A 13,658-nucleotide genomic window follows, 5' to 3' on the forward strand; every position below is an offset into this window, starting at 1 on the left:
ATATAGTGTAATATTGGTTTCAGGAGTAGAATTTAGTGTTTCTCCACTTAATATATAACACTCAGTGCTCATCATGTGTCCTCCCTAATACCCATCACCCATTTAGCCCATTCCTTCCCTACCTTCCCTCCATCAACCCTCAGTTTGTCCTCTACAGTTAAGAGGGTTTGCATCCCTCTTTTTTTCCCCTTCCCCTATGTTCATCTGTTGTGTTTCTTAAATTTCACATCTGAGTGAAATCATATGGTATTTGTCTTTCTCTGACTCACTTGTTTTGCTTAGCATAATATACTCAAGCTCATCCATGTCATGGTAAATGGTAAGATTTCATTCTATTTGATGGCTGAGTAATATTCCATTACATATGTATGATATATATATGTCAGATGGGCATTTGGGCTCTTTCCATAATTTGGCTATTGTGGACATTGCTGCTATAAACATTGGGATGCATGTGTCCCTTTGAATCAATATTTTTGTATCCTTTGGGTAAATACTTAGTAATGCAATTTTTAGGTTATAAGGTATTTCTATTTTTAACTTTTTGGGGAACATCCTTACTGTTTTCCACAGTGGCTTCACCAGTTTGAATTCCCACCAAGAGTGTAAGAGGGTTCCCTTTTCTGTGCATCCTTGGCAACATCTGTTGTTCCCTGTGTTCTTAATTTTAGCCATTCTGACTGGTGTGAGGTGATATCTTATCATAGTTTTGGTTTATATTTCCCTGACAATGAGTGATGTTGAGCATCTTTTCATTTGTCTGTTAGCCATCTGGATGACTTCTTTGGAAAAATGTCTATTCGTGTCTTCTGCCCATTTCTTGACTGGATTATTTGTTTTTTTGGGTGCTGAGTTTGGTAAGTTCTTTATAGATTTTGAATACTAGCCCTTTATGTGATATATCATCTCCCATTCCGTAGATTCCCTTTTACCTTTGTTGACTGTTTCCTTTGCTGTGCAGAAGCTTTTCCTCTTGATAAAGTTCCAATAGTTCATTTTTGCTTTTGTTTCCCATGCCTTTGGAGACACGTACAGTAAGATGTTTTTACAGCTGATGTCAAGGAGGTTGTTGCCTGTGTTCTCCTCTAGGATTTTGATGGTGTCCTTTCTTACATTCAGGTCTTTCATCAATTTTGAGTTTATTTTGGGGAATGTTGTAAGGAAGTGGTCCAATTTCATTCCTTTGCATGTTGCTGTCCAGTTTTCCCCAAACCATTTATTGAACAGACTTTTTTCCATTGGATATTTTTTTTCCATTGGATATTCTTTCCCGCATTGTTGAAATTAGTTGACCATATAGTTGTGGGTCCATTCCTGGGTTTTCTATTCTGTTCCATTGATTTGTGTGTCTGTTTTTGTGCCGGTATCATACTGTCTTTATGACTACAGCTTTGTAATATAGCTTGTAGTGCAGAATTGTGATGCCTCCACTTTGCTTTTTCTTTTTCATGATAACTTTGGCTATTTGGGGTCTTTTGTGGTTCCATACAAATTTTAGAATTGTTTGTTTTAGTTCTGTGAAAAATGCTGGTGTATTTTGATAGGGACTGCATTAAATGAGTAGCTTGTTTTGGATTACATAAAGATCATTCAGAATTTCTCTAAGCACAGGATCATCGCTGGTTTAAAGTCATTTCTATTAAAGTGCAATTCATATTAATACTATCAATTTTTACCTTATCTAAAACATTTTATCTGCATCCTATTGTGATAGTTTGAGGCTAAGTGGCAAATTTTATTGGGTAAAAACTAACTCAACTACATACTAATAATTTAAAACAGAAGATGTAGAATTAAAAGAAATCAAGAATGGAAGGCAATGTAAAGTGTATAAATAAATTATATACCAAGTGAGGAAGTTTGTGTTTATTCACTATCACATTTTCATTCCTACTTCTAGGGCTTCTCCATCCAGATAATTTTATTAAAGCTCCAATTTACTTATATTCTGGTATTTTATAGAAAGAGTCTGACATGAAAGTTGGTTAATGAGGCATTGCTCTATAAACAAGCAAAGCCTTGATAAATACAGTCTAAAATAATGGACAACTATCATTTAAAAGCTATGATGGAATTGAAGATTTCTTTGACAACACTATAAACCATGACAGCGAAGTAGAACATATGATGATGGTATCACTAATACATGGTTAAACCAAATTTACGTCATGTTTGTGTGTGTACTTGTACACACATTAACTTACGTTCTTATTCTTTTTTTGTTTTTAATTTCTTTTACTTTTTTTTTAGTGGTTGGGGAGGCAGAGGGAGAGGGAGAGAGAGAATCCCTAACAGGCTCTGCACCAAAGTGGAGCCTGATGGGAGCTCGATCTACAACCCTGAGATCATGACCTGAGCCAAAATCAAGAGTTGGATGCCCAACCAACTGAGCTACCCAGGAGACCCTGTTCCTATTCTTTTATGTTTATTCTGTTATGTTCTATTTCCCTCCCATTAATCAATGCACTGTGACTCTTCCTTCTCATGTTATCCTCTGCCTCCCTCCAGTATAAGTGTAAAGACGTATACACTTATACAGTATAAGTGGAGACGTAGATGCACCTGGCCCTGGGCAACTCGAGTCAAATCTGACAGTATTTATTATTAGCCCCATCTTCACCTGGGACTAGAAAGTCTCAACCAGTGGTTACCAAGATATGGCCCTAGAACCAGAAGCATGAGCATTGCCTAAAAATGCAAATTCTTAGGCTCCGACCCAGATCTATTAGATCAGAAACCTTCGGGCAGGGGCCCAGCCCTCTGGGTATTAATGAGCCCTCCAGGTGATTCTGATGCTTATTCAAGTTTGAGAGCCACTGGTCTCACCTTGGTCTTGCTGCCCTGTATCCTCTCTGCCTGAGTGGATTTCCTGGGTACTTACATATCTATGAATTTCAATTTTCCTTCTCTGATTGTCTCCTGACTGGGTCTCTGATCTCTCTGACTGGATTTCCACTGATTCCAGATTTAACACTTTAGTTTCCCACTGAGATTTCCACCCTGCCTATTATACTGGAGCCCTGTCAGCCCCTTTCCCTAAATACATCATAGCTCTGCCTTTAATGGCCCCCTCTCCGGGCTGGTCACCAAGTCTGGCCTTGAATCAGTTGGGCCATTTGGAGCTAATTCCCACTGGGGCATCTCCATGTCCTGACAATCCCCAGCAGGCCATTATAATGCTGGTCTAAGCTGACCTACAGACCCTTCACTTGTGGATACTGTGGTTGACATCAATACCCTTTCTTTTTAGGCCCTGCTGTATAGGTGATCATTCTAATCTGCCTAAAGTCCCATTGTTATACTCCCCTCTCTCTGCTGTTCTGGATATCAAGAGACTGCATAGGCTATGCCATCTATTTGAAATCAATGGATACCTTTGGAAAATACTATAAGAGAGTTAGGTAAATACTTCAGGGTAAAACATATTTTTGATTTGGGGATGACCTCTTCAAGGTAAAGAAAGACAACAGTAGAAAATAAGTTATATTTGAATTACTTCAGGAAAATGTTGATATCACTACTTCATGTTCTGAGTATTCTAATTTACCTGATGTAGTAGTTAATACTTTTATGTTGCAGGGATTAGTATCCTCTAATTTTTGTTTTCTAAGCCCTAATATTTCCATGCATGGATCCACCTACTGAAATTTATTTTCCAGAAACCTGAACATATCACTATTTTGCTAACACTTCACAGGGGATCCAGTACTATAGAGTTTAATGCAATATGTGTGCTCACCCACAGGAACCTACAGGTAGCTACTACTGTGAAGGAAATTGTGGGTCACATTTATATGTCTAGAAAATAATTCAACAAACATTTCAAAACACTCTCTATTCAACTTTGGTCAAAGCCCTTTAATGTGTTTAGCAATCATCACAGTACTTCAAGAAGTTCTTTATTTTTCCTTGATTTTGGTTTAATGCCTGGCCACTTGGCCCAGTTTAAGCACAAGCTTTCTTGTACTAAAGCTTTGAGTCCTGTTTCTGTTTCCTCTTTGCCAAATGGATAGAAAATTGTCAGTAAGTGCTTAATAAAAAGTAATTTGCATTGTGGTTATATTCATTTAATGTTTCATGTAGCAATTATTTATTTAATCTTACTGTATCTTAGGCACTGTGTTGGTATTGGAATAAGAATCCCTGTCTGAATCCTTTTAGAAGTCATTTTCCAGTCAAATGGATCTTTTCCTGTTAGATGTGATGGGTATGGAATTGCTTTACAGAGACTGGGTGAAGACCAGGGATGGATTGCAAAATCATCAAGGTATATGGCATTGAAAAATAAAATGTGACTTACCCAAAGCACTGTTATATTAGGGGATATGAAAATGAGAACCCAGATCAAAAATATACTTAAACAAAGACAACAACATTTTAAAATAGATTTACCCATTTTTACAGTTGGCACAAGCTCTCCCATTTTTGTCAGCTTTCCACCTTGACTATTATACTGGAGCCCTATCAGCTCCTTTCCCTAAATAGATCAGAGCCCTGCCTTTAATGCTCTCTCTTCCTGGCTGGTCACCAAGTCTGGCCTTGAATCAGTTGGTCCATTTGGAGTTAATTCTCATTGGGGCATTTGCATGACTTGACAAGCTCATGTATAACCCCCAGCAGGCCATAATAATTCTGGCCTAAGCTGACCTCCAGACCCTTCATTTGTGGATACTGTGGTTGACATCACTATCCTTCCTTATTAGGCCCTGTTGTATGACCTAGATAATCATTCTTACCTGCCTAAAGCCCCATTATTATACTCCCCTCTCTCTGCTGTTCTGGACATTAAGAGACTGTATAGGCTATAACATCTATTTAAAATCAGTGGATGCCATTATCCATTATCTATATAATTTAGGTTTATAGTGATCATCTTCCAGGGACTTCTTGGGGGGCCCCTGACTGACGCTTCATTGCTTTTCCTTTGAGAAATTGTCTAACTTGCGTCTATAGGAGCCCTCTGGCTAAACATATGGTTCACTAATCAAATATTTTTAAGTATATCCTGTGTCTCTAATTCTATCCTAAGTGCTGTAAGGAATTAAAAACAAAACAAATTTACTTTCTCCTTGGTATTACACCTTTTTGTGGTTGTTGTTGAATTGTGAGTATCTTGAGGATAAGACCTGTGTGTTTCTCATTTTCGTATATTCCAGAACATATTACATTGCATTCAATAAATATTATTGAATGGAAGAATTCATAGATAAATAAATAAATTCATTTCTAGATACAGACTATAAACAGACAACACCCTGAGATTTCTTATACTCTTAGAAAAGTCAGTTGAGTTGGTGATAGGACTAGGAGGGGCCAGATTGTTTCACCTTGTGAATGAAGGTCAACTTCACCCCAGGGAAATTTAATGTTATAGACCTGCCATTGTACTCTTGACCAAATCAGCAACACCAGAAATGAAATAGTGCAGTCATGCCTTGTAATGCTATCCTTTGTTAAACATGCCACTCACCTGATCTGAAGCCAAGTCAGCATGGGGGTTGTTCCTCCTCCAAACACCCAGACTGTGAAGAACACGAGCAGCAGTGTGGTGGTAAACATCATTTGTTTGGGCTGAGATTCTGTGTCCCGAATAGCTAGGGCAAATGCTATTGCTCCTCGCAAACCTTACAGGGAAAACCAACAGAGAATAAGAGAAAATGAACATCTGCATGAGTCTCGTTCTCATTTTCCTGTATTCATCTTTATAATTTTCTAACAAACACAATTACTTCTTTAAATTAAACTTTTTGCAATAATTGTAGATTCACTTGCTATTGTGAGAAATAACATACTCCTTGTCTGCTCTTCCCCACTTTCCCCCCAGTGGTAATATCTTGCAAAACCAGTCCAATAGCACAGCCAGGATTTTTGATGTTGATGCAGTCAAGATACAGTACATTTCCATCACCGCCAATATCCGTCATGTTGCCCTTTCATGACTACATCTACTTCCTTCCCACACGCTCCCTCCTTAATTTCTGGCAACCAGTAATCAATTCACCATTTCTATAAGTTTGCCAGTTTGAGAATCAAATGGAATCATGTAGTATATACTTTTTTGGAATTGGCCTTTTTCACTCAGAATAATTCCTTGAATATTCATCCAGATTGCTGAATGTATCAATAGTTTATCCCTTTTTATTGCTGAGTAGTATTCTACTATCTGTCCCACAGTGTGTTTAGCCATCTATCTGTTGAAGGGACACCTGGGCTTCTAGTTTTATGGCTATTACAAAAAAGGCTGCTGTGTATAAAGACAACAATATGTATGTATGTAACTTATGCATGTAACTTATGTATGTATAGAACTTATATATGTAAACATAAGTTTTTATTTCTCTGTGGTAAATGTGCAGGACCGTAATCATTGATATGATCGCATATTTAAAAAAAAATTACCAAATTGTTGCCAGAATGTCTAGACACCACTTATATTCCCACTGGAAATAGAGAAGTCATTTAGTTGCTCTGCATCCTCACCGGCATTTAATGTCACTATTTTTATTTTCACCATTCTGATAGGTATGTGGTAATAGCTTATTGTGGTTTTACTTTGCATGTTTCTGTCTTTTCTCTTATTTACTTAAGTAGGCTCCACACCCAGTGTGGAGCACTTAATTTGCATTTCTCTAATAACTAATGGTGTTAAATGTTTTTTAATGGGCTTGTTATCTTTATACTTGTTGGGGGAAATGCCTCTTCATCTCTTTTTCTCATTTTATTTTTCTTCTTTATCCTTTTTTAAATCTCATTTTCTAACTGAGTTATTGGATTTTTGGTTGTTGAGTTTTGAGAATTCTTTATATATTCTAGATAATATCCTTTTTGGGATATATAGTTTGCAAATATATCCTCCCATTTTGTAGCTTTTTATTGATGAAGTCTCATTTGTTGATTTTTCCTTTTATGAATCATGTTTGGAGTCAAATCTAAGAATTCTTCACTTAGATCTAGGTCCCAAAGATCCCCTGTGTTTTTAAACTTTGTTTCTAAAAGTTGTACAGCCTTACATTTTACATTTAAGCATCTGATAATTTGAATTAATTTTTGTATAATGTATGAAGTTTAGGTTGAGATCCCCCCCCCATTTTTTTGGCCTATGTATACTTAATGTTTTTATTGAATTACTTTTGCAACTTTGTCAAAAATCAGTTGGGTATATTTGTATGGGTCTATTTGTGGGTTCTCTATTCTATTCCATTTATCTGTGTGTCTGTCCCTCATCTAATAGCTCTCTGTCTTGATTACTGTAGATTTATATTAGGCCTTAATATTGGATAGAATGATTCTTATATTTTGTTTTCAGAATTATTTTAACTATTCTAGGTCTTTTGTCTTTCCATAAAATTTTAGAATAATATTGTGTATACCTACAAAAATTTTTTCTGGGCACAATTACTTCTAAAAAATGAAATGTGTCAGACAATAAGGAAAACCAAGCTTATGGACTACTGAAATTAATAAATAATTAAATAACATTTAAGAATTACTCTAGCCTGAGTACATACTACAATAAAGTCTATAATCTAAACTACCTGTTAAACCTGATTTTTTCTTCTTTAATAACAATATGCTAAGTGAATTTTTATGAATCCACATTAAATGTATTTGCAAGAAGAGGTTTGTTAAAATTTCAAATCAGAGTGTGCTGACACAAATAGAAACAGAGATGAAGACTTCAAAGAAGAATAAATAAAAGCACAAATAGTAAAAAGTTAAAATGGAAGATCTCTGTTGGGTAGCACAAGACTTACAAGACATTTATGGGTCCTATTATATCAGATAACAGGAAATAAACATTTTTAATTACAGCAAGAATAAGTCAAAGAGGTAGGGATTTGGCTTTTTTTAAATAAGATGGTTTGAATCACATACATAAGATTTCAATGATCCACTTTTGTAATATTTACTGTATCTAACTTTCCAAATTTTATTCATATATTAAAAGAATTTTAGAAACTGGACACAGTTTAGCATGAAGAAAACTATAGCGTGGCTTTTATCCGTGGGTTCCCAACTTAGATATAATATTCCTTTTTTATCTCCATACCACCAATATATAAGAGACAAGTGGCGTAACACAAGATCCAGAGAATTAGGTGAGAGAGACTTAATATATTTTGCCCGAAACAAGGAAGCCTCAGAAAGAGAGAAGAACATGTACTCCGATTATAAAATACCTTAAAGGAACAAAATGTAATGGAGGAAGGAAATTATTCTAAATTTCCATGTAGACAAGGAAATCGCCTGAAGATAAGGAAGATAACATTTGAAGTAGATATTAATATAAAAAATTCTTATACATCAGAAATTCTGAACACTTGAGATGACTGTACTCAAGAAGAAAAGTTCTCCATCAGAGATGTTCATGCATTCAGACCCAGTTGGGAAAAAAGAGTGGGGTTATTAATAACACTTAATACTGGGGAATATTTTAATAATGTTCTCTCCTGGAAATACAAATGGTGTCATTAGGGAACAGAAACTAAAAGAAACAGTCTTGCAACAGACTTCTGTATCAGAGGAGAGAATTTATAGGTCAAGGTAAAGCTCCTAGTAGTGTTTAATCACAGTACAAGATTGGAGATAGAAGGCAATCTTTTCATTTTCTCTTTTCCTCAAGCACGCATTGTTAGAAATGTTCATAAAGCAGCAATGCTCCAAATTAGGTGGTGAGTATTAGAAGTATTACGTGATGAGACTTTAAGTATTTCTTATTTTATTGAATATGTGTGTGTGTGTTTACTTTGAGTTTTTGTGAGAAAGAAGAGAATAGAGATTGGAATAAAAGAAAAAGTTGTTACATCATGCTTATTGTAAACTCTTTCATGTTAGATATCAAGGACAAGAAAGCATACAATCATTTATTTTCCTAAATATGTTTAATAACATTGCTACTATATTAAACTAGCATAACTATGCTTTTAAATCTCAATTATCTATACATGAGCAGTTCTTGATTTAAAACTGTACCCAAAAGATTACTATTAGTCTGACTTTCATGAAATATATATCCCATATATAAAATTTTATATTTACAGGTGAGTCAATGTAAAGATCTTTGAAGGAAAAAAAAGGAAAAGTTCAGCCACTGCCTTTTACTTGTGGCAGGTTGAGAAATATGCTAAAAGGGCCAACTCCAAAATGTTGATAAGAGGATGCCTTCATACGATAGACATGGGAAGCATGGACTGAGACAGCTGAGTTGTTAAGAGGACAAAGTGAAGCTATTTTGGAGCTCCAGATAAGAAGTAATGCCTATATTCCGTCCTTTATGATATCAAAGTTATTTATCCCACATTTGGAGCCTAGATAATTGTCAATCAATGGTCTTTCATTGCTTCATTCAATATCTTTATATGTGTCTTAGTCAACCATAACAAAATACCAGATGGGCTGCCATAGAGGAATACCATAGACTGTGTAGCTGCAACAACAGAAGTTTATTTCTCACAGTTCTGGAGGCAGGCATGCCCAAGATTAGAGGGCTAGCTAGCATGGTTGGGTTCTGATGAGAGCTCTTTTCCTGGCTTTTGGAAGGTTACTTTCTTGTGCAAAAGCAAGCTCCATGTGGTGTCTCTTCTTATAAAGACAGCAATGCCATCGTAGGGGCCCCAACCTTATAATGATGTGGGAAACAAAGGCAAAAGAAAAATTAAATTTCTTTACTACTTATAGCCCACAGATAAGTCCTTGAAACGGGCAGAGTGGCATTCCTCTAAAACTCAGCTGCCTCGGTGTTAACACTTTGTTGAGGGCATAAGGCAGTCTGAGACTGACCCCCAGGATCCTGTAAATCTACTTTAACATATAAAAATTCCTGTGGAAACCTCCTTTATCTCCCCCTGTCAATATATATGTTGGCAATCATCCCCGAAGCATATGACCCACCGGTATATATCTGAAGGGTCTCATGACTCAGGTTTTATTACACAGTAATAAATGACCTTTTCCTAACAGTAACTAGTCCCCTAAAGGACCTGGAAACCTTGCTTCCAAAATTCCTTAGAGACTTAACACTATCCCTAATACCCTCCCAATTTGGAAGTATATGATGCGCCACTCCTCATGCCCCCAGTACAGCTTTATCTGCCCATGGGTCCTGTCCCTGTGCTTTAATTAAATCAACTTTTTGCACAAAAGATGGCTCAAGAATTCTTTCTTGGCCATTGGCCCTGAACTCCAACATCTTTCCTACATTAATAACATCATCAAAACCTAACTACATCCCTCCAAACCCCATCTCCAAATACCATCATATTGGGGTTAGGACTTCAACAAATGAATTTGAAGGGACACAATTCAGTCCATCTGCTTTGTGGAGATTCTATGCTCACCTCTCCTCTCTATTTAACATGGATTTGGGAAACAGAAGGCTTTAGGATTGAAATAAATTACTTCAGCTACCAGCAAAATACTAGAAATGAAAAATTAATATGGACTCAGGAGTTTCTTTTAGCAAAACACTATTTCCAAGGAACATCCACTTTGCTTGGAAACTCAGGAAATCCAGAACTCATTGTCAAAGCTTGTGTTTTGTTTTGTCTTATGGGTATGTTGACCCTTTGGATTAACCTTTCTTTTTTTCTTTGTTTTAACCAACTGAATGGAAATGAGCCTATGCTTTCGGGGGTTGCTAGACTATGCCATTTCATTTTAGATGGGTTTACTTTGCAGAGATATGACAATTTTCACATACTCAGTTGGAAAGTTAGTATCATCTTGGGGAACAAAAGAATTACCTGCAATTAAATGTGGTTTTGTTTAAAATTGGCCTCTAAGGGATTCTTATTTTAATTATGTTGATGTTCTATTCATAACAATAGAAGACTGTCAAACCAAGGAAAACTTTCTAGCAAGGACCCCTGCTGCAGAAACCATGCAGTTTCCTGTTTATCTTTAAAGAGCAAAAGTGAAACTTAATCTGTTACAAATTGGCAAATGTGTTCTGAATGGCTGAAGGTCAGATACGGCTATGTTTAAATCACAGGAATATAACTACTTCCTAGGGCATTTTTACTGAAGGTGCAAAACAACAGTCAAAAACTAAACATTTATTGAGCACTCACTATATGCTATACTTTATCCAAGACACAGTGGATGAATGCAAGAATGAGGAAGTTTGGGTTTCTCCATTCCAGGGCTCATGATACTGCAAAAGTGACTCTCTTAACAGGTAGATGGGGATAAGGTGTATTAGAGGTGTAAAGTGTATACTGTGCACGTACAGTCTGATGAAAAAGATTTGATTGCTAAATTTCATGAGGGTCCAAATCATGACTATTGTCAACAGATAAACAATGTTTAAGGAGCTGAAATCAATGGTGGGGTAAAAGAAGTCTGCATACATGGTTTTCTACGCCTGAGTCATTTTCTCCCATCGTAACTCTTTGCAGTTCTTTTTATAACTCTCACCCAAACTTCACCTAATTCCAACTGATCTTCAGAGTTCAACTGAGCCACTGATTTCTCTACAAAGGCTCTTCTGAGGTCTGGGTCTGGGTTGGGCTAATTTATATGCCTAGTACAACCCATGCTTGCCTCCTCAGGGGAATTAGAACATTACATTCATTACATTGCAATTGGCTAGTTGCTGCTTATCCACAACACTATAGCAATGCCAACCACATAATAGGTGCTCAATAAATATTTGTTGATCAATGAATGCATGAATGTTCTGATTCTTCCATTCCTGATTACATATAGGGAAAAAATTGGTACCTTCTAGTTCAATGAAATGGTTGAGTAATTGTTTCCGTAATTTCAGCTTCTGCCCTTTTATCATTTATTGAGACTCTTAAAGCCTTATATTGAGAATCAAGGTACTGGGGATCTGTTCTCAGGCCTGCTCCTAATAGGTTGCATGATCATAAGCAGGATGCCCCATCTGGATCTGTGTTGTCTTATATCTAGATGGAGGTTTTAAGATTAGACTACGGTCTTTAACTAGAACTACATATCAGAATCAGTTTAGAACTTAAAAATATTTGCAATTATAGATGCTGGTGTCCTGACTCCAGAGATTTGGATTCAGCAGAGATTGAGTTACATGATGGCTCAGGCTTTTCTCACTTCCCACTGTACCACCTTGGTTCAAGGCCCATTTCCTTACACCTTGAGTATGCTGTCGACCAACGCTCTGGTACTTTGGCCTCACAGCCTTCAACCTCTCCTCTTTCCAGGCTATCCATATTCCTCTGAACAGTTTCCTCAAAACCTAGCTTTTTATCTGACCCAGAAGCTGTAAATAGCTTCCTGCACCCCATAGAAACATTTCAATCAGAACCTTACCCCACTTTTCCTATTACCTCCTCTTTTCCATTGAGAATTTTCATACCAATAAGATGGTCTTCTCTCTTCCATAAACAGTTGCTGTCCTTACCTCTGTGCCATGGACCCTAATGTTAACTGCTTTCACTTCTTTCTACCTATGTTCTACCCCAGTGAAGTTTTCCCAGAATACTACAGTCCACACTGTTTTCTCTTTCTTAGAAATCCCATAGAACATATTGTCATGCCACTTGCATCTGTAAATGATATTCTGAAATGAATCAGTAGTTTAATTTAATCTGTTATTTACCCTCAATTCTTAATCTTTCAAAGGTTGAAATCACATCTTCCTTACACTTGTAGTACCTGAAACATGAAACTCAGTAAGTGTTTTTAAATTGAGCAACTGCAGAGGTTTCTGACCCTCTAGATATGAGGTGGTATTACTCTTGAATTCATTCATTCATCCTTTCGTTCATTCAGGCTCCAGGGGATAGTAGTAAATAAGTGATAGTCTCTGCCTTAAAGGAGCTTCTAGATTAGTTGGAAATATATATATGTAGTGGGAGTATTTAGGATAGTTAGGAAAGCCACTACGGCCAGGTGGCATTTGAGCAGAGACTCTAATAGAATGAAAAAAGACTATGCGGGTATCTGGAAGAAAAGCTGGAAAAGTAGCTGCAAAGTCTCTGAGGGGAGCATATGTCTGATATGTTCAAGTATCAGCAAAGAGCTGACATGGCTAGAATGGAATTCATGTGGCAGGGGGCAGGGAGTGGAAAGAGATAATGCCAACATGTTGGGCTCTTGAACAGCAAGGATTTTAAACTTTATTTTGAGATGGAAAACTTTAGAAAGGTTTTTGGCAGGGTAAGGATATGATCTAGTCTATGCTTAAAAGCATCACTCTAGCTCTGCAGTAAAAAACTGATTTCCAGGCGGGGGTAGGAGGTCAGTGAAGGAGGTTGCTGCATTAGTCTGGGTAAGAAGTAAATGAGAATCAGACTAGAGTGGTAGCATTGTAGGTACTGGAATAATATTAAAAGTTGACAGTATTTGCTGATGAACTGGATGAAGGGTATGAGGAGAAGAGAGAACTCCAAGAGCTTAAGGCCTAAGCCACTGGAAGAATTGGGAAAAACTGTGGGAAGAGCATGTTTGGTATATGGGGAGGGGATCAAGGATTGTGATCTGGCCATGGGAAATCCAAGATGCCTATGGGTCATCCAAATGAAGAGATTGAGTGGGTAGTTAGATCTAAGAGTCTGGAGTTCAGTGGTGAGGTTAGAGTCTTTTTACTGGAGAGCGTGGGAAGATGGGAGGGAAGTTTGGAGCTTGAGAATATAGGAAGATAAAGTTTATTATTCTTTTTTTACTTGAAATTCAAA

General features: G+C 36.9%; 1 protein-coding gene across 2 annotated transcripts in view; it reads right to left on the bottom strand.

Moving 5' to 3' along the window:
- The window catches only part of SLC9A9 (solute carrier family 9 member A9), a 538,337-nt gene that overhangs the window by 189,099 nt on the left and 335,580 nt on the right, over positions 1-13,658 (bottom strand). For both annotated transcript variants that reach the window (XM_032852421.1, XM_032852422.1), the window contains exon 12: positions 5,471-5,624. In XM_032852421.1, coding sequence (XP_032708312.1) covers positions 5,471-5,624 — 154 coding nt within the window. The remainder of the gene's footprint in view (positions 1-5,470; positions 5,625-13,658) is intronic.

Source organism: Lontra canadensis, unplaced genomic scaffold (assembly GCF_010015895.1).
Source record: "Lontra canadensis isolate GAN:19392208 unplaced genomic scaffold, GSC_riverotter_1.0 scaffold6, whole genome shotgun sequence".
Taxonomy (NCBI): domain Eukaryota; kingdom Metazoa; phylum Chordata; class Mammalia; order Carnivora; family Mustelidae; genus Lontra; species Lontra canadensis.